The 22,417-nt window shown below is 35.6% G+C and overlaps 1 protein-coding gene across 1 annotated transcript in view; it reads left to right on the top strand.

Annotated features, from left to right (window-relative positions):
• Positions 1-22,417, top strand: part of GPATCH2 (G-patch domain containing 2) — a 119,043-nt gene that overhangs the window by 18,976 nt on the left and 77,650 nt on the right. Inside the window, exons 4-5 of the mRNA XM_002191087.7 lie at positions 3,705-3,887; positions 5,003-5,082. Coding sequence (XP_002191123.4) covers positions 3,705-3,887; positions 5,003-5,082 — 263 coding nt within the window. The remainder of the gene's footprint in view (positions 1-3,704; positions 3,888-5,002; positions 5,083-22,417) is intronic.

Raw genomic sequence — 22,417 nt, 5'->3', positions numbered from 1 at the left:
GAAAAGAAATGGAGTGTGCAGTGCAAAGTGAAATCACACCAGGTTTGAACTGTTGTGGCAAATAAGTTTATAATCTTTGCAAATGAAAAAGAAATAACATGAAGTTTTTGCATATGACCTGAGTAGTTGAAATCCTAAATATTTATATAGTATGTCTTTTATATATAAATATATCTTTTGTCGAAGTAGCTCTGTAAAGCACAAAGAGCAAGATGCAGTGTTCTTCTGCGAATGGGTAACTTCAGCTTCTGCTTTCCTGAAACTCCTGGGATGTGTTACAGTGAATATCTGCTATCTCCATATGATTCTTACAGCTTTTAACAGTGGGTTGTTTTTTTTTTTTTCTACCTAGAAAGAGGTATACTGCTCCTGGAAATGACACTAAAATCCTGGGGTATTCATAGACCCTGTGCTCTTGTTCTCTGTGTGTGGATTGGTGGATAATGGAGCAGCACAATATCACGTGGTGTTTGTAGGACACTGATGCCAAATTTTGACAGCAACATCTCCAAGTATGTTGTGGTTACTGTAGGCAAGTTTGTGTACTGGCTGCTGTTGAGCCTGCTCTGGCCATTTTGTAATAAAACAGGAAAAGGGGTACAACTCTCAGTTAGTGTGTGGTGGAAAGTTTGTTGTAAAACTCCACTTCTTTAGCTAAAGTAATATTCAGGTGAAGCTTTTCTGAACATGAAACTGGTGGTGATGCCGAAGTTGTCTTTGTCCATAGAAAATCCACCAGAAGCTCAGAAAAAATAATGTTCTAAACTTTTTAAAGAAGAAGGCAAGGAATTTAACATGAGAGCAGTAGTTAGATAAATATATAGAAATAATAATATAGAGTGAAATTTAGGGAAACAGTAATTGGAGGGAGGGAATGGCCTAAAAATAACCAAAAAAAAAATATTAAGCCAGAAACTGCCTGGAAATTTTAGGATTGAAGTTGACATTTTTGAGCCTTAAATTGACTTTATTATACTGATCAGCGAGTTATAACTGAATGTAAATTACTTTAAAGTAATTCTTTGAAGCACTAACCTTACACATAAACAAGTTTGATGTATTTTAAAAATGTGTTTAGGAGGATGCATGGGCTCTATTTTTGGAGATCTGGAGTTTTTTCTACCTTTCCTGTACCTTGGAAAAGTATTGTAATTTGCTGTACTCCTGTGCTGAATCAGCATCGTAGGAGGAAAGGACAGTGTAGTGAATGTTTGGAAGTCAAAAATGTTACTTTGAGCTTTTAGTATCCCTAAGATCACATTTTCTGTGCATACTGTGCTGCCTTTTGAGAGCTGCAAATTAAAGTAGGATAAAATCCAAGTGTTTAGTTACCAAACACTTGATGGGGACACCTCTGTGTTTTATTGCCTGTGTGTATGAGGTAGGGAATGAATTAAATGCAGTGGTCTTCCCTGGCTCTGAAAGTGGCATCCCTTCAAGGTGGGGCAACTGGTAAGCAAAATACCTGTGAGTGTTGTCACCTGAACAAGAATAGTAGTAATAGGCTTACACTTGCCTCAAGGTGATAATATGATTTTAAATATTCAGAGGATTCAGAGTTGTTTAATTTCACAGACAAGGAAGCTAAAAGCCAAGTATATCAGGATCCTGCTGTCATGTGGAAAACGACTAAGAGGTTTAGATCTGAAGTCTGCCTTTGGCTGTAAGGAACAGAAGTGCTTAGGGAAGTGTATAATAGCATAAAAATTAAGGTATCTTAACAGAAGATTGCTTGACATACTAATATTTCTGTTGCACAAAAAGGAAAAGTAATTTCTTTTTTTTTTCCAAGAACTGCTATTGGGTATGTAGCAAAGATCTGAGTTTCCTTCCACAGCTGCTCTTTGCTTTATTGCACATTCCACCAACCCAGTCTGAAATTGTAGCTTTCTTCCAAGACTGTACTGCCTCTTACAGCTTCTGTCCCCCATTTCAGAATTCCTGCTTACCTCTGTGGATGAATTATGTGTGAGAAGACTACTTTTGAGCTCCTGATAGTATATCTTTTTAGTGAAGGTGTCTGAAGCTCTCATGACAAAATATAGAGATGAAGTTTAACAAACATAAAAGTTTGGAAAGTGTTTCCAAACCTAAAGGTTTGAAAAAATCAAAACAAAAGATTTCACCCTTAGCTCTGAACCACAGACCAATCTAATTAAAAGGTGTCATTCTCCTTCCACCACCACCAGTGTCCCTATTAAGTTCCACACTTGGCTGTAACAAAATGAGGATGGAATTAATGGTCAGTGCCTTTGTGAAATGTCATAACTATAGATGAGGATTAGAATAAATAGGGAGAGCAGGCTGAAATACTTCAGGAATGCAAAGAAATTTAAATCTTTTTTTGACCTATGTATCTCTTCTCACCTGTGATTTCCCCTTCCTCCATCTAAAAGTTCCTGTTCTGTAGCCTCTGCTAATTTTGCTTGTAGTAGTGATCATTGAATGTGTAAGAATCCCATTTTATCTGCAGGTGACCAGTGAAGGGCTTTAATTATTCCATATTTTCTAGAAGTACTTGTCCTGATTGAATGTTTACAGATACTTCCACTTGTGCTTGATCTCAAATATTCGTTGCATTGCAACAGTTTATTTGGAGAAAATGTGTTGGATTTTATTTTTCACTAAGTCTTGGCTTTGGTTTTCATAATTTGTGTTTCCCTACTCATTTCATTCAGTGACAATGAAATTTTGCACAAATGCTTTTGTATTCTTGAAATCTGTGTCTCACAAATCTTACATTTGTATCTTTTTAAATTTATTTCAAAATAAAATTGGAAATGTCAAACAAATAATTTATGTGCAGAAATAATGAAACATGGTTTGGTTAGTTTGAAGTAGAATAAAATGTACAGCACATACCTAATCTAGGTTTTGGGTAGAGGAAAGGAAATTTCCCATGTCTTTTGAAGATATTTTCTGTTCTTCTGAAAATAGATGGTGTGTATGAAAGAACACCATTTTTCAAAACAAACATAAAAATTTAGTTTTAGTTGCCAGTGTAGTTATGAGCTAATTTTAAGATCAGATTTTCAGTCTTGTATTTTAAGTCTTGTCTTATTTCTTAATTTAAATCCAGGTATTTAAATCTACATAGATAAATATTGTCAGTAAAAATTACCAACTTCGTGTTATAATGCAGTATAATTCTCAATCATGTGATACTGTCAGTTTTCATTTAAAATCAACTTTTTCAAAACTTATTTCTAAATGAACTTAATCAGATTAACTTCATTCAGTCACATCTGTTCATGATTGTTTTCCCTTTTTACTAGCCATACAAATCATGAAATTAAGCTAATTATATACCATTATCAGCTGCAAAGAACCAGTTTCAGTTTTATACCTTTTAATTCCCTGCCGGAGATTAAGGCTTGTTTTTTTGTTAATATGTAAAGTGCAGTAACTTAAATGGATTTCCCCACAGTTATTGCCAAAAGGATTAACTAGTTTATTATTGTTTTCACTATTGTAAATTGGTTTTAAAACATTACATTTTATGATGCTTCATTGATGGCAATGTTTGTCATGCTATTGAGAAACATCTTCCAAATAAAACTGCTATATAGGAGTAATTGTTATACAGCTATAAAGCAAAAGAAATAATAATCCTGTCAGAGTATTTATTGATGGTAACATCTGATTTTTATCTTCTCTGCTCCTCCCTCTTTTTTGGGGGGTTTGGGGACCCTGCCCTCACACAGGTGATGATGAGCAGAGTGATTGGTTTCATGAAAACGAACCAGGTGGAGCATGTGGAATTACAGGGGTCATTCCATGGTGGGAACAAGAAGACTCCACAGAACTGGAAAGAGAATTGCCTGATCCAGTCTTTGAAAGTATCTTAACTGGTACTTTTCCTCTTATGTCCCGCTCAGGGAGGAGAGGTAAGTAGCAATCAAGCAAATGCAAGCTGTAGAATAACTTGGGAACAGTAGAAAGATATCTGTGGATAATATGAAATATGTAAAATGTGGAAAAGGTCTTGGAGTTACTTGTTTATTTCCTTGAACCATTACATTTCTAAGATATCATTGGAGAGAAATAACTCAAAGTCAATTATTAGAGGAGTCAGAAGATGGGAAATGGCTCATTTTAATGGCCTGCTCTTTTGTCTCAATGTTTGCATTGAGAACTTTTCAACATTATTTGAAACGAAACTTCATGTTCCATTTTGCTCCTGGCTTCTGCTGTAACGTGTAGAATTCTATAGAAGTTCATTAATTTTAAAGACTGGAGAGACTAATGTGACCATCTGCTTTGCTTTGTGGTCAGGCCATGTTGTTTGTACAGAATAGGAAAGGGTTCCTCCAGAGCATGGATTGAGATTGTAATTTAGGAAAGACCCTTTTTGTTTATTTCTAAAATACTTGCAACCACTGTGCATCCAGTGTAACCAATGGTAAGCTCTACCAGTGTTGGATTGCATTTACAGCTAGGAACCCATTCTTGTCCACAGATTGAAGTTGTCAGACCTCAGCTTGCTGCCAAAGAATTTTGTTGTACCTTCCTCTGCCACAAGGATCTTCTTTCCCATTCAAATACAAAATCTGAGCAGTGGTCAAATCACTTTTAAACTACTTTGCACACTGAATGTATTGAATCCTTTTGTGGGGATTATTTATTCTCTAGATCCTTGGATTGCTTTGGAGGACTTGGTCTCTGCAGATTGGACAGATTTAATGTTTCCTAGTGGAAAGGAAGTTGTAAATGATGCAAAAATCACTTTTCTGCTGTAGTTCAGTATGTTCTGCTTGTGCTGCCAACTGTCCATAGATCCAGGACGGCAATAAGAATAGCTGCAGAAATGTCAATTTTCATGACAAATTATTCTTTCTCTAACTTTTACCATTCTGTGCTCTGTGTTTCCACCAGTAAAATGTTTTCCAATAAGATGGTTTTGTTTAATGGATTTTATATTGATAGATTGGTGTGTAATGGTGAATTTTATTTGTTCTATGATAGAGAAAATATTCTTAAATAAACTTGTACTTTTTTGTAGGTTTCCAGAGTAGATGTAGTCATCTTCATGGAGTGCCAGCAAGAAACATAAAAAAGGCTTCAGGAAATCATAATGCTCTGGTAGGTGTTTTCATTTTTGCAAGCTCATGTGCACTGTTCTGAGAGGTTTTTAGAAAAGCAAAGGAAAAAGTTTTCAGTGCAGGTGGATGTATATAAGTTACTATTTTCAGTATAGATTTTATGTCTATATGAAAACATGTTTCACTTTTGTGATGAAAATCAAATCAATTTCTTTTCTGATAATAAAAAAACTTCCAGGATGCATTGTGGTACAATTCAAGTAATTTTTTATCTCAAAAAACTGCTTTGAAAAATATGTCCCTGTTTTCTTTTTTTTTGGTTTACACCTGTGTTGTCAGGCAAAAAAGGTATATATATACAAAAAAAAAAATAAAGCAGCTTATCTATGTGCCTGCCATAGAGATCATGCATTTCTTTGGACTGAGCCTGTTCTAAAGCTGGAACTACAAATAGGATGTTTGGGGTTTTTTAGTACCTACAGCCCTAGGAGCAATGTTTATAAGTAGAGGAAAAAATTCACCTGTCTTTGCATTTCTGTGCAATCTAATACTTGGATTTTCTTACAGCTTTTGTCTAAAATAAGTTTCTAATAATAGTTTTTTGAATTTTTCTTTGGCATGATGAGACAAGAAATTTGACTTTTTTAATTTAAAAAAATTTATTTTTTATAGCCCAGTCTATTTCTTTCTTATAAGAAGAATGTTTAGAAGAAGACGAGAATGTGGGAGATCCTTTATAAGGTGTAATAAACATAGGCCACAGCAATAAATACTGCAACACAGATATTCTTTATTATTTGACAACACTAAATACTTTCAGATTTAAGTTGCTTACACTACATAAGTTGCTTCTGAGAAATGTAAGAGTTACTATATCTAGAGAATAGAAAGGAGCTGCTAGAAATTTAATTCGTTTTGAAGAGGCAAGGTTTTTGTAATTCAAGTTCCTGTCCAATAATTGCTATTTGGAGCTGAATAAGATGCTTTAAAACCTTGTCCTGTGATCTCTGCTGTTAGTGGTCGTGAATTAGATGAATGCTATCTAGTTCTTGGTTTCCTATCTACCTATTTTTATTTTTGGTTCAGTGCTTGCTTGAGCATATCTGGGATTTGTAGCCCATTTTCTAGGCTTATTGCAATTTCACTCTGGTATTTTATAGGAGCTATTATAACTGATAGGTTAGCTTCATGGTACTGATGATACATGGCTTAACTACCCTAAAACCTTCCTTTTCATCTAAATTGTAAAAAGGTGATTAAATTTCAATTGATGAAGATATACTGTGAATGCATGTATATAATAAAAAATCCTAATGTTTATTTTCTGCTATGCTTTTTGCATTGTCCTTAGGAGCCCATTTTGTCTTCCAGTCATGATATCCCATATGTAATGATGGTTTTGTAGTTCCCTTTATAACAAAAATCCAGGCCAATCTACTAAAGACTGATAATTCAGTTACCTCCAGTTATTAAATATATCATTTGCATGATATTGTGGAAGAAGGTTGGCATGTGAATGTAGCTTCTGAGTCACTATTTAGGCAGGAATCGAAAATAGAAGGGATGTGCTGTTAGCTCTGCAGATGCAGTTTTCTGACCTCCTTAATAACTATTTATGTTTATGGGCACATCTGCTCTATCTATCTTTGTAAATATAAACCAGAGCTCATGTGCTTCCTTTTGTCAGTGATTCCTTTTTAAAGGAAAGCTTCTTTAGATACTTAAATCCAATGAAAAAAAAGGCATTTAATACCTGTGACATCTGATAGCACAGAGCAAGAAGTAATTACTACTATTAGATGGTAACAGTGAAGAGCAAGAATGCTTTAAGAAAGATTAATATCCTGAGGAAAGAACACTGCAGACTCAAGTTATTGAACAGAATTGTGGTGTGAATTAATTCTCTTCTAGCAGCAAGGAGTCTGATGTCTGTATCACTGCTTTTACACATACCTGAAGGGGAGACAGTGTTTAAAAAAAAAAATACACTACCTAAAAGATACACATTATATCTTCTGTTCAGTCTAAGGATATGTAATTTGTATCCAAGGAATGTGAGAATGCAGTTGGCCTTTTTCATACAGTCAAGGCTGAAGCTTTTTGAAAAGCTTGGTTGAAGGCTCACAATTATAGAAGCCAGCAAAGCCTGGTTTGGGGATCACAGGTTTGGGGAAGGCAGAGTGAAGAACTATGACAATGCCTCGATATACCCTCATCCAGTCTCAGGAAATGTTTAATGCCCAGCTGTTTGGGTGGTTTTTTGTAAGAGAAATGACAGGCTGGGAGTGGGACTATTGCTTGCTGTGGACCAAGGAAACTGCCTGCTCACCTCATGTTCACAGTACAGTGGCAGCTGAGCATCAGAGGAAGAATGCTGCTCTTTATGGTTGAGGTAGCCACAGCTGGCACTTAGATTCTCTGCAGAAGCCCTTCCTGTGTTTCACAGATGAGTTGCTTAATTTGAGCAAACTTATGGGTCTTCCTTTAATCAGGTGTACGGCCTCCGAGTCAAAACACTTTTTTAATAATCACACAATGCTGGATGAGAAAGAGAGAAGTAAAAATCTAGCATGCACATACTTCAAAAATCCTTACCTACTCCAATGTGCAGGTTGAATGAGTTATACAGCAGATGACAACTGAAAAGACTGAGCAAGAAAATGAAAATAAACAAGAAAATATTCAATACAACTGGCTTACAGCCTTTCAATTGTCCAGTTCATTTAAGATAGCCACGTTTTTAATGGAATCTGTAATTAAGTAGTTTGTCATGTATATATTTTGGGTTACAACTATAATGGTGGCTTTTCATATCTTCATTGCTTTGTTTTGTGACAGCAAACTATATTTGAAAAGAAATAGAAAAGCATATGGTTTCTCTAATACTGTGCCAAGTTGATAGTAGTAGCTTTGTAGTTAAAATGAGGAAAATCATACTTTTGCTTTTATATTTAATGTACTCTTCTAATAAGGTACATATTGCATCAAATCTTATTGCTTTATGTTAGGAAAAGGCGGAAGTCCTGCAATTTAGAGGTACTGTTCCATGAATGAAACACTTGATTTCTTAGAAGGAATGCTTTTTTCTTCTGTTCTTTATGTTTATATAGTTGGCACTCATCTAGTGACATATAGTTTATATGCACGTCACTTTTCTACTCCTGTATCTGTGTTCTTTCTAGCAAATGGCATGTAATCTTTTCTATTTCATAGAGTAAAATGTGAAATCTAACATTTTAGATGCATTGGAAGTGTAAAGGTTTATTTCTATGATGTAGAATACTAAATTACCTCTTTACCTAAAATGATTGAGGTTGTCATTTTTTTCTCAGATGGATTCCTGGGGAGAGCATAAAACCCTTTTTAAAGAAAATAAGTTCATTATAGGTAGTGAAAACATAACATGACTATTTTCTCATTTTCTTCAAAATGTTTTGCCCAGCTTAGTATTCAAGTGAAAATTTTGACTTTCATTCACAGTTCCTCCATACAAATAAGTGGAAATTGTTTTAATAAGTTTTAAGAATGAGTGCTGCTGTTTTAGCTATTCCTTGTGTGATTCTAGGCCCTGTTTCTTCTCTGAGACAGAGAGAAACATTGCAGGGTTTTGTTTAAAAGCTCTTCTGTGTCATCTCTTCCTCTCTGTATTCCCTGTCTGGGCTGGAAGCTGGTAAGTGATTCCACTGAGCTAAAGTGCAAAAAACATGACCAATAAAAAAAAGATGCTTTCTTTTGACTGCCAATTTTTCCATCCATCACCTTTGTGTTGTGGGGTTTGGTTTCATTACATTAGACAGCTTGTATTAAGTCTTGCACTCCTGGATTGATTTATTTTTTTGCACAGCTGTGCTACTGAGCTTGACTATACACAGTTGTAATTATTCAAAATGTGTTTAAAGGATGAAAGCTACATTTCCAGGACCTGTTATCTGAAGGTGTCTGGGTATTTCTGTCAAATCCTGTGCCTTTTTTTCAAAAAGTTCAAAGATAAAAGCTTTTCTTGAAAAAATTGTTGACAGATTAACAGTCTGTTGACATTAGGAGAAAAGATGCATTAAGCACTCGTGCTGTTTTAAATAGCTTTCTAAATGTAAAATGAAATCAAACATTTCTGCTTCTAAGTTCTTTCTAACTGAAGAAACAGCCAGGTGTTTTTAGGAGCTTTTTTTCTAGTCAAAATATTTTGGAAATAAAGTGAAATGTTACTGGGTAAGAAATCTTGCTATAGATGCAAGGAATATTTCCTTAAAGAATAATTTGGGCACTCTTTTTACAATATTGGTCAGAAGCCTCTTTGGATACTCTGCAACTTTTGAAAGAACACTTCTTTTCAAATTGAAGTGTATTTGGTGATGTGGAGGATTTGTTTGCATTGGATGAGTGGTGTACAGTCAGATAAAACAATGAAGTATCAGCAAGGTGCATGAAATAATTTGTCTTTGGTGTGTTAATTATTTTATTCAGTTAATGATTTTCTGTCATTTTGAGCAATAGTCTCTATATCAAATTCTGTGGAAATGTGATGGTATTAGATTATAACAAAACTAAACTCTTGTTGAATTCCACACTTTGATTCATTCATGAGGAGGACTATTAGGCCTCTGAGGGTAAGGTTTTGAAACATTATGCTGCTAAAACTGCAAATGAATTTACCATTAAACGAGTAAGGAGGGTAGGGTTTTTTTTCTTTGAAATGGTTTTATTAAGATTTCCTGTCATCAGAAATACTCTCAGCTACTGAAAACATTTCTCAGTATGTTTTTTCCTTTTTTTGTTTGTAATTACCTTCAATGGATATTTACTTATGCAGAATGTAGTGAATGTCATGCTCTTTTAATCCTCTCTTTAACTCAATACCTTAGTTTTACAACGTAGAGGGATAAAACTTCCTTAAGGAGAGGTTGGTTTCCTGTACCTATGTGTGTCCTGCAGATATGTTTTTTTCAGGCAGAAAAATCCAGGTTGTTAGGAGAGGAGATGCTGCTGTGATGTCAGTGTAAGCCCCACCTTTGATTCTTCCAGTGTTCAATAACTATTAGCAAAAATACTAGTTTTCCTGAGGAATGAGTCAAGTGGAACACTTCTAGACTTCAGAACTTAGTCATGTTGAAATAGCTTTATTTTATGAGAAAACAATAGTTTGACATCTAGCAGAAGGTGTCCCTTCCCATGGCAGCAGGGCTGAACTAGATGATCTTTCCCTTCCAACCCAAACCTATGAACCAAAGGGGAAGAAAGCTTCAGTCAAATTTCAAAACCTCATCATAAACAATGTAGGTTTCAAAATGAAATGTAAGTATTGTGGATAATGTTGAGGTATCTGTGATGTTTTTAACTTCATCTATAGGTTTTTGGAGGAACTACTCACTGTGCTTACACGTTTTAATCCTCACCATGTATTCCACATAGCAAGAGCTTCTTTTTTCCACAAATTAATTTTCCAGTGCATTTTTGCTAAAGCTTTCACTTACACCAGTGCAAGCCTAATGTAACTTCCATCTGCTATGGGAAGCACCTGATGGAGGATTAAAGCTGCTTAGTGACTTTCATAATGGCTTAGTGTACTTCCTCATTGAAAGGATCCTAATTACACCTGTATCATTTTTCATGGTAGGTCAGTTCTCAAAGTGCTTCTCATCACTAATAGCGCCAGCAGTAGTGTCCATATGTAAGGCACAGTTGGTTTGTATGTGATTGTTCAAGGCAGAGCACTGCAATTAATAGGTCAGGTTTGTCAGTGTTGATGTCATTGTTATGAAGGGCTGTGATTTTTACCTATCACTTACAAGATTTGTGCTTAAATGAAGTCTACCTCACAAACTGTTTGCATTAAGTGACAGTGATTTTTGTGTCACCTGAAATTGTCTAATGAAAATCTTCAATTATCGTGGTGTCATCAAATCAGTAAAGAGGCACAAATGATACCACAGCATTTGTCTCGCTAGAAGCTGCAGTTCATTAGTCAGAAAAGAGTTACTGGGTTTTTTATTTGTTCTTCTGTATCACTTACCTTGTAAATTAGAGTGTAGAGTCTTGAATTGTATCCTGCCTTGATTCTTACAAAATCTGTGACTATCAAGAAAAAAAAAAAATGGTTTACATGCAGCAGCCAATTAATAGCTTGTGGAGATAACAATTGTACTTTATCAAATATAAGTATCTTTCAAAATACTTAACAAAATGTAAGTATCTTTCATGTATAACCACGAAAAGAGATAACTCTGTGTCACAAAGCTCACAATGCTTTTTCTTGGTATAGTTGACCTGCAGTGACAATCAAAGCATAGCCTTAAACTATCAAAGATTAACTTCTGTCTAGCTGAAGTGAATGTGGTGACTTAGTCTCTTCTTGGACTCTCAAGTATAGTGTCAAAACCAGCATCCCACTTCAGCAAAGCGGTTGCCCTCCAGCATTAGTCTCAGAAATGCCAAATGTGCTGCTTAGTTTTTTCGATGCATTCTGTGGTTTATTCATGGTGACAAGTGTTATGAACTGTTAGGCTAAGCAGTATTTCTTGTAATTCACCTCAACCCAACCGCTCCAATGATTGTCATCTACAATTTCACTTAAGTTTATTTTTAAGGAGGACAAATAGCATTATGATATCCCTTTCATTCTTCAGTTAGTGTCTGTCTTGAAAACACATTTAATACAATTTTACAGCAGTCTTTACAGATAATAATGATTTTTAAAACCTCTGACCTCACAATATGAAGCAACATGATTATTCGTCTTGTTTTCTGCCACTTTAAAAGAAATCCTACTTTCTGGTGTGTGGCTGTATGAAATGTTTCTTCTCTAGACGTTTGGAATTTGCTTATTTTGACTTCCCAAGTGCTATGGGTTCTTTGATGTTTTATGTTTTTTTGCAATTCTAATGGAAAAAATAAATCCTTTAAATGTAATTGCACTTAATATATTTTCTGCAAGGATTTCACTGTTGTATCTCTTTTGGAAACTTATTAATGCCTCAAGAGCAGCATTTTGAACAGTTAATGGTAGAACAGCATCTTGTATCCAGAGTCAAGTTAGGTGCTGGATTTCCTTGTGTTGAGCTTGATGGGGGAGTTGATCCTTTAATGCTGAGAATAGGTAGTAAAACATATGTAATAGGCAAGGAACACCTGCACAGATACTATGGTTTACCTGATAAGCAACATCTCATTTATTTTGTAATAACATCATAAACATGAAGTAAATCATGAAAATCATGCCAGGAATTTCAGCTAACACATTGGGTTTTTATTTCTTAACCAAAAACAAGTACAGTTCCTAAACACTTGGAAGTTTCTTGGTAATTCAACTCATAGTAGCTCATTCACATGAATAGGTTTTTCCATCAGGGCTGTTGATAGGTGGAACAACTTGAAAATATTTTTTTTATGTTGCCTTTCATATGGTGGTCATCTATAATGAATATAGCCACTTTAGAGGTCCAGAGGTAAGAAGAGGATTTCCATTAGGTATCTAGATTAAGCCTATTAAGTGACCACCTATATTTGTTCTAAGATAAGCAGTTGATATTCAGATGCACTCATTTATTTTCTTCATTGGTTCTGTTAGAATTTCATTTATGTAATACATATTCCAAAAATCTTGTGTGAAGTGATGGGTAGCATTAGCAGATTACCTTTCTAGTCATTACTATAAGACAATGATGAAAATATTTTAATGTTGTTTGATTTTTAACAAAAGCCAAAATGCAAACCCCAATTTAAATTTGGGGGGTGGAGGGGGAGAGGAGGTTGAGTTTGTATGACTTCTACCCAGAGTAAGAAGTACTGCAAAAATAGTGAATTAAACTGGATCTGTAGTACTCTCTCCAGCAATTCATCATGGCAGTGCATATATCAAGTTATGTCAAAATACAGGACAGAAATGAAAGTAGGAAACATACATGATGTATTGTTTTGAAGTTGAGTCGACCAAGAAAATTACTTAGCTTCTTTTCTGATGTGAGAGGTAATACAGGAATGGAAGAGTCCTCCTCTGCCATTCTCTTTAATTGCTCTGACTTCAGTTAGATTTAAAGACAGTGTTCTATAACATGTTAAACAGAACCAGAAAGGAGTGGAGCAAACCACAGTTGTCGTACCGACTCAGCTGGAAAAGTGACATGCTTGCTACTGTTTGGTTTCTTGAAATAAGAAAATCAAATGTGCATATTGAGAGTGTAGTTTTGAGAAGGCAAAAATTACTCAAAACTTCTCAGGGATTGCCTCTTCCAACAGTTACCACTTGGTATTTACAGCAAGGAAGCATATAACTGAATGCAGAACCTTTTTTTTATAGAAATGTAGGCCTTGTTTATATTCTGCAGCATCTTCAATTCTAAGGTCTGTTGGAAGTGAACACTTAATAAAACATATTTATCCAGCATCAGAGACAGCAGTGCTAACTTTAAATAAAATTGTGATAAGCAATCCTAGAATGGGAAGGTCATTCCCAAAGATAATCAGTGCTTTAAGAAGGCTGTGAGTTGTGAGGTGAGTCACAGAAAAACTCAAAGCTCCTAAGTTTCATGGATTCTTGATGTTCTGGGAAAGCCTACATAAAACATTGGCATGATGTTTTCAAAAGCATAATAATTATTAGTTTTTGTGTTCTTAAACCATTTGTCTAGTTGCCGATTTACATAGAGTGTCTAAGAATAAAGAGGATAAGAAGAAAAGGTTTATTAACATTAGCACTTGCAGCTGGAGTGGTTCAAGAGTGTATTAGTCCTTGCCTGTTAATTACTGTCCCTTCAGCTGCAACATAGCAGGTGCTTTTTTAGCTTCTTTTTGAAGTGAAGTGTAAATGCTTGTAACTGATCAAGTGAACACTTCAGTCCAACAGTTTTGATAACAGCTCAAAATTTGTTCCACTCAGCCCCTTGCAATTAGACTCAGCACTCTTGTACTTGCTCCTGATCCGATTTTTGCTGCGGATAGTTTTTCTAACTACTAGCTTTGGATAGGTGATTTGACAGGTGGTTTTAAACACCTGCATTCACAAGCAGAAGACTAACTTTCTCATTCTGTTATTTCTCAGTTTTGACTTGCCATTCCTGCAGATCTTGGTTTTAAAGGTCAAGGAAGAAACTTCTCAGTTCAGAGAACTGGAAGTTACTTATTTAGGGAGTCGTCTTTCCTTACTGTTAGCTGATGGGCAAACTGTTTCAGCTGTCTTGCTTTAGATGTGTATTTCTTTAAACACTCATGTAGTTCACTTTAAAGAGCTTTTTAGAGAAAGTGTGCCCCACTTTCCCTTTGCCCAGACCTGTTTGCTTTGGACAAGGCTTCTAAAAGCCTTATTTTAGAAAGACCTAAACAGATACATACAGTATGTTCAAGTAGGTTGCATTTTTATTCCCTGGAGTATATGGTCAAACTGGAGAAAACCCTTTTTCCCGTTTTCTGTCACACTGTTATGCTATGGAAAATAAAGCATTGTGCATGTCACAATTGAGATTTTGTTGTCATACTGCACCTCTTATTTGTGGTTTTTTTTTTTAAACCTGGAATTTACATGTTGGTGTGGGTATAAGGCAGTTTAAGAATATTTGCACTACCTAAAAGAATTCTAAGAATATTGCTTCTGAAAAGTTATTCTAAACTCAATTTTCCATGCAGCAAAATATAGCATGTGACTGCATAAAAAAGAGGAGGGGGAGGGTGTGCATAAATAGAAACTATCATTTCAGTGTTAAGTTGGACATAAATATTATAAAATATATTGTTATGCCTTGTTCAGGAGAATATTTCACTGTATTTTTTCTGATTGAGAGTAAATATTAGATATTATGTGACTATCAAGTTTAAAAACTCTGAAGGTTTTATTAAAGTTTTCTTTGTACATAAAGCAGTATCATTATAAAATTAGTTCCCCTATATCGGTGATGCGACTGCATATTTTCTTTAGTATTTAATGTGGGGTATTTTTTGTTTCAGGAAAACTTCATTTATATAGGACATTTTACTGAATCTTATATTAAATATTACTAGAATGTGGAAAATATTTTTTAAATATTTGAGGGTTGATGGATTGGTTCTCTTCAAAGGGAAACAAAACACTAAATATTTCTAATCCTGCATTATTTACCGCATGGGTGGTTAAATGCTACTTTAAGCCCCATAAAATTAAAAGGGAGAAATCTGCCAACTGTAGCAGGAATTGGATTTAGGAAGAGTGGTACAGAGCCAAAATATTGCTACAGAATTAAATGTCAAAAATCTTCTTTAATAGTAGATATATAGTTCACAGTGTCTGGTTATGATTAATACATTTAATCTAAATCACTGAAAGTTGCTCTCTCCTTTTCCATAAAATACAATAGGACACAAATCAGTTTTACTGTAGGTGGATAACAATTGGAAAATAATGCATCTTCCCGCCCAATAAATTGTCAGATATACCTTTTAACTAAAATCGATTCATCTTTCCAAAATTTATTACGATTTCTAATAATAAATCTTTTCAAATGTTTATTCATTTGCTTTTTGATACATTTGTGCCACTTTTGCTATGGTCTAATGTTTTTTCTTTTGATTCATTGTAAATTAGAAAATCTATTTTGAGTCAATTTTCTAGTTAAGAAGTTAAAATCTATAACCCAGCCATTTTTTCATAGTCTCCGTTGCACATTTTAATACCCTTGAACTTAGATCCAATCCAGTAAATTCTGATCAGAAAGGTGATTAAAAGACTTTTCACTGCAACTTCTTGACTGAGGGCCAGATTTGTAAAACAAGTACTTATGAGATTGTTAGCTGGGTTTTCCCTGCACATATCTCTGAGTCGAAGAGGAAGATTGAAACAATTAAAGCAGATGAAAAGATACATATATAGGTTTTGGGCAATCGGAATTGCCCTTGTGAGTAAGAACCCAAAGGTGGTGGGATAGAAGCCTCCTTTTGTTGTCCCTTTATGGCAGCAATACAATGGCAATAGTGGTGATTGCTAAAGCCCCATTGTTTGCAGCGTCTGTAATTATCCAGTGCTAACCTCTTTAAGTGTGGTCACCTGCCATGTAATATTCTTAGAAGTAACACTTTCTTAAGAACATATTTTAAAAGAAATTTCTCTAATGTTTGGTATTCTAATCTGCGTTGTGATATTGTGTTCACTGTTCAGCAGTTTTCTGCTCTGTATATAATAAAATGTTTCAGAGGGGGATAGTTTTTTTACAAATCTCCCAATAAGCATAGTTCCTGTTATGATCCAGTTAAATGTGATCTTAATCAGATTTCTGACAAGAATTATGTATGAGAAGGTTAATTTAGTATGTAGCCATCTCAAATTTCTTAGACACAAATATGTTTTGTTTATAATAGAAGTGTGAACATTGGCAGAATAGAGGAAGGAAGCTAAAAAATGTTTGAAACATAACTATAAGAAAATTACAGCTGTAATTTGAACTTGATTTAGAGTATCAATTTTTGGCAAATTTGTGTAGCTAAAAGCATCTTGGGCTTTAAAGTGATTGATTTCAAACTTAAAAAAATCATTTGTGTGGATGGATTGGAATTCATTAATTTTACTAATTACACAGTGAAGAAAACAGATGTTTTCTTAGGCAAAGATCAGGCTTTAATTACAGGTCTTACCTGCTTATCTAAAAATAGTGTCAATATGTTCATGTCTCTCTCTCAAAGTTAATTTCTTATTTTGAAATAGAAGTATGATTTTTTTGCCCATTTTAAGCCTTACTCTAATTATGTACAAATACAAATCTAATACTTAGAGTACTTACTGAGGGATACATATGTCATAATCATGTATTAACATTTTTCAAGAGTAAGTTGGGTGAAAAATGCCTCTTTAAATTGTCAAAATCAGAACCACCTAGTGCTACTCCATTTCTAATTGTAATAATGTGTTACGAAAAGAGTCAAAACCATTTGCAACAGAGCAGAGTTTCCAGCACTGATATAAATCTGTGTGACTTCCCCTTAGGACTTTTTATTCTGAGCTATGTAGTGGGTAGAACTACAGACTACAAGAGAAGGGCAGAGAAAGCTGCCGTAGAATTAGATAAACAACTTAACAGAGGGTTTGTGTATGCTTGTTTTGTGCTTTAGCCAATCACTATAAATGTTGTCTGATTTAATTGCTTTAAATGTGTATTTGTCACTGCCTTGGGGAAGTGCAGATTGCTTAACTAGTGCTAATAATTGGCAAGATCCAGAAAGACATGGTCTTTGAAAGGAGCATTTGCAACTGAAGATGCATGATCTAGTACAATAATTCTTTTTGTGCAGCATTTTTCTGTGGTTGAAAGAAGCACATGAGCAAACAAGCATCAGTAAGTGTAACTGGTAGAATGAATATTTAATGGTGTAAACTGATGCAAGGCTGTAAATTAACTCTGATATTGTAACAATTGTAAAATTAGAATCACGTGATCATTTTAACTTTGTGTAAACTCTTTCAAGCTTCAAAGCATGACTTTCTCAGAACTACATTCATACTGTAATTTCTCAGGGTTTATAGTTGCCAGGATGCTTTAGTTATTTCAGAAAGTGCATATGTTGCATGGAAGAGAATTCTCATGTCTTTTCAGAAGGAATATATTCTCTTCTGAATCAGAACAGTGAGCACAACTTCCGAAAAAAAGTATTGAGATGTGTGTACTCTAAAGTAACACAAAATAACAAAACATAAACAAGTATCAATAATAACCCATTAGTAGCAAACTATAGCGGTTGTCCAGATATTGCATGACAATCTTCTCTTCCTCTTAGATTTTATGGGGTGGGGAAAGGTACTTTCTAAAAAGCAGTCTGCTTGGGTGTTCTTTCAAGACTTTGGTCAGGGGGATTATTTTTGGGTTTTTTAAATTCTTTTTCTGTGGAGGGAGGTTTGTACCTCACTTGTTTCAGGGGAGTTACTACTGCAGGTGGTATGATCAGAGCTCTTCAGCAGTCTTGGAGGGCAGCAGGCCCAATATCTGTCATGAGCATGGAAAATTGTATTATGACTATCTGTGTCTAGTTGTGGTGATGTATTAAGTGGTTATGGGACCTTGGAGAAATAGGTCCTTAATTATTTAGTGGTCTCTTAATTATAGGTTAATAGATATGAAACTGCTCTTCACAAATTTTGGTTGATTGCATCCGTTGTATCTATAGTTTGTTAGTTTACCATGTAGTGATTAGGGATTAGAAAATATTTTCCAAGAGAGCTTAAAGTAAAATTATCCAATATTGTATCTGACAATTGATACACTGTTGCTGGTTCTTGGTGAGAAATTGGTGCCCTTTCAGTCAGTGTTACTGTGGTTTTTTTCTGTTCAAAATCTTTGGATATTTTTTTTGGATGTGTTTCTCTACAGTTTTTCCATTAAATTAGTAAAGCAAAGAAACTTAATCTCAAAATAATTGAAACAGGAACATAGCAATGTAGAGAATGTGCTTGAATGAATAGCTACAAATAGTATTTGTGGTAGCCAACTGTTTTGATGGGATACTGAATGTTATTACACCAACTACTTTTAAGTTTCGCTTTTGTTGCCATGGAGATCAACTGTACAAGTATTATTCCTGAAAGGAGATTAATTCTTGCCTCCTGTGCATAGAAGTGTTTAGGGAACAGGTGAATGTTTAGACACTCTTGCTTTGGAAGGTAAATAATATCCTTGAGGTATTGTGCACAGCAGCTTTCAGAGTGCAACTGTTTCTTTTGCCTTCAGAAGAGAATAAACAGGCTCTTGTGTCTACCTTAACCTAAAGGGAGACAGAAAAGTGCCTGGAGATTCAGGTACATCTGGTGTCCCCTTTATTTTTGCTGTCTTGCTGGAGGAGCTGGAAGTGGCCAGCCGTGCTGTCAGCCTCCACATAGCCCAGAGGTCTCAAATGGCCTTGACTTGCGCAAAATAGATTATTCCAGTAGGGTGACAGAGCTGGTCGGCCGTTAAGAGAGCTAATCAAAGCAGACACAAACCCAAGTATAATACTGGTTATTAGAAACTCTGCTGGCATCAGACTAATTAAATGTAAACACCTAAAGCATTCATTTATTTCATTATCAAAATTATCAAACTGGTGAAGTGCCCACAGCTGGGGAGAGGTGGGACTTTTTGACCTCACTTAACCTCACTAGTATAGCTAAGAGGATTTGTCTTGGCAGCCCCCTCTCCAAGGGGAGATCATCAAAACCATTAATGATCTATCCTTTGGCAAAATGCCTGGCACAAGTTCTCTCAAAGCAGACTTTTTAAAGCTTTGTGTGCTTTCCTTAGCATACATCTTTTAACTGAGCATTCTGAGGAAGCTGATGGTACTTGTCCAGGTTTGTGCATCAATCTTATTAAAGTTTTTATGGTTGTATTCTTTATAGAGATCAGTCTTCTTGATCCAAGTGTCTAGTTTTGTTTAGTATGATCTAGATGTTGTGTGGCCTGGAAAACTGTATTCCTTGTTGTTGTTTGAGCAGCAGCACCTATGCAATCCAGAACTTGTCTGACGAGCAATTTGGAGAAGGCTGGCTAACCCCAGGCACTTTGAGTTTTCTCTCACAAAAGTGATAACCCAAGCCAGCAATCCTGATCAATCAATCCAAAACAGGAATCTCATCAATTCTCCCAGTTCTGATTATTCCTGATCAAGGGTCTCCTGATGTTTGGCAGGGTCTCACCTACTGTGCAGCAATGGCTAATCTTAAAGGTGTCAAAGGAAAGAGGTGAGACAAGGAGGGGATTTTGGCAGGCATTGCTGTGAGGTTTTGTTGTGAGCAGCAGGATGGTAGGTTGTGAAAGGTTGAGACTGGGGAGAACCCATTTGAGATTTTCCTGTGTCTTGCCATTTGCTTTCTTTATAAATTTGTTTAGCCTCTTTCAAGTGGAGCAAGTTGACTTAAGAACTATGGATTATACCAGTCCTTGGCTTATTATGGTAGTGTTTCTTTGTCTGGCTAGGTATTTTGTGCTCTCCTGCCTGTGGATGTCTCTGAATTCCATATGTATTTTTGTTTCTATTGGTAAGCACTGGCTTGGTTTTGTGCGTTGGAGTGTTTACTGTCCTAAATTTCACATGGCAGACCTTGAACATACATCTTCAACAGGTTGAAGATTTAATTGAATGCCATGTTTGCTTGTAGGCAATATACAAAGTGCAGTTAGCAAATACAACTACTCTTGACCATCTCAAAGAACTTTAGTTTAAGGATTTTTTTCTACTACCTTTTGACAAAATTTAGCTACAGGAGCTTTTACTTCCCCCTCCCTTTTTTACCTAACTCAAGTCTTTTTTCTGTTCCTGATGATACCCAAAGTTTCCTTTTCATAGCTATTTAAGCCTGCATACATGCATACAACATTGTAACTGAACTGCCTATTTGAAGAGGAGGCAGTGTGTGACGTGAGTTGTTCCAGGCTCCACATGTGAGTTGGCTGTTTGTGATGATGTCTCCCAAAACACAGCTTCAAGTGCCTGATTCTGTGTGGATGTGGAGGGAGTGACGTCCCTCCTGCTATAAGCAAAGGGTAGATTCAGGATCACTTGATGAAGCTGAACAGCCACAAGTGACCTGATGACACACATCCCAGGGATGGGGGAACTGATTGATACTGTTGCCAAGCCACTCTCCATCATATTTGAAAAAATATGGCTATCAGGCAAAATCCCCAGTGACTGGGAAAAGGGAAGCATTGCTTCTGTTTTTAAAAAGGAGAGAAAGAAGGATCTGAGGAACTACAGATCAGTGAGTCTCACTCTTGCATCTCCTTCATTCACCATTTGTCTGCTTCTGGCATCTCCTTTCTGCATCCTCTTGTGTGTGTCTCCCTTTGGCTTTTGCTTCCTATTCCCAAATACTCTTTTCACAGAAGCAGCAGGGACTCCTGCTTCCATTCTGGTGTACAGTGAGGTGATTTTGTCCATCATGGAGCCAAATGTGACAGGCACAGGCCAGTCCCTGACCACTACCTACACTGTATTGAGACTGTTAACCAGATTCATAGAAGCTAAATTTAATTCTTTTTCATCCAGTCAAAGCCTAGTATTGTCTAAGAGTTAGACAATATTCAGTATTGTCTAATAGTCTGAATAAGTAAAGCTAATAAAGTCTAAGGAACAGAGACTTAGGTGAGTTTACACTCTTTAAATATGGATTTATCTCTATGTGGGTTTTTCATATATCTGTCTTAACAGCAAATAATACCCTCCCTTCTGTTTGATAGGAATGCAAGAAGAAAATACATAGCAAGTTGAAATGAATGTGTATTAGGGTATAGATTATAAGCATGGAATCATATAGCTTCTCTTATTAATTTCAACTATTTCTGTTAATTTCTAGTAATATACTATAGGACAACCTCCTTAGTACTTTTGCATGGATAGCAACAAGCTGTATTGAAGTTCTCAATGAAAAGTATCAGCTTTTAAGCTTTTGATTTGCGGTAGTTTGTGAATTTACTAAAAAGGATTCAAGTAGCATCTTGGAAAAAAAAAGTGTGATACTAGAATACTGTCAGAAGAACCTTGAAATTGAATTACAGCTTTAATATTCAAACTGGGGCATGTATTGTTATTTGTGGTATATGTAAAATGACTTTTATAGATGAAATTTAAAATCGGTGGCGCAGAATAGGGTTTATAGTGCATGGTCTTTAAGAAGAACAAGGAAGGATCTTTGATGTAAAGCATGTAGCAGAAAGATGCATATTTATTAAATAAAGGAATTTTTAAATGGGGGTATGGTAAAAGAAAAGGTTGTTCTTGCTGATGTGCTGGTCAGATTATAGTATTCATTGCTAAAAATAAATGCAAAGTGTTTCTCTATGCTTAAGTATTTATTAAATAAATCTTACATAGATTTACTAAAAAAATTAAAATTGTAAAAGATTTATTTTATAAAACAATGAGAGCCTTTTCAACCCTTAATGCCTGAGACTCATTTCTAGGAGTCTGGTTCTTTGTGCTGTGCTGTATCACTGCGGTTCTAGCAAGGTGCCGTAGTGTCTTGTAGGCTCTCAGTTTGTGGTAATTGGGAGTGGGGCTGTGGTTGAACCTCATCCCTAATGGGCTACAGCTATGAAAAGCAGGTGAGCAGCATTGAAGGGAATGAGACATGGAGTGTCCAGGTGCACTGACCAGCCACCAAAGGGAACAGAGGGCACTCAGGTGTAAAGCATGCAAGACAAAGAATATAAAAAGCTGGGCTAAACAACAAATAGGGCAGACACTTGCAGCCTTCTGAAGTGGTGTTACTCTGTATGGGCAGACACCTGAAGTCTTCTGATGTGATAAGATGTATGGGCTCTGTATGGGCTAATGCTTAAAGCCCTCTGAAATTGTATGAAATACTGTGTGTATTGTGGTCATCTCAACTGTGACATATGCTGCAAGACTTTCTTGCCATCCTTAGCATTCTATCTAAATTGCCAGACTTGGTC

Source organism: Taeniopygia guttata, chromosome 3 (assembly GCF_048771995.1).
Source record: "Taeniopygia guttata chromosome 3, bTaeGut7.mat, whole genome shotgun sequence".
Taxonomy (NCBI): Eukaryota; Metazoa; Chordata; class Aves; order Passeriformes; family Estrildidae; genus Taeniopygia; species Taeniopygia guttata.
The sequence above is the reverse complement of the archived record's forward strand: the minus strand, read 5'-3'. Positions and strand labels throughout refer to the sequence as shown.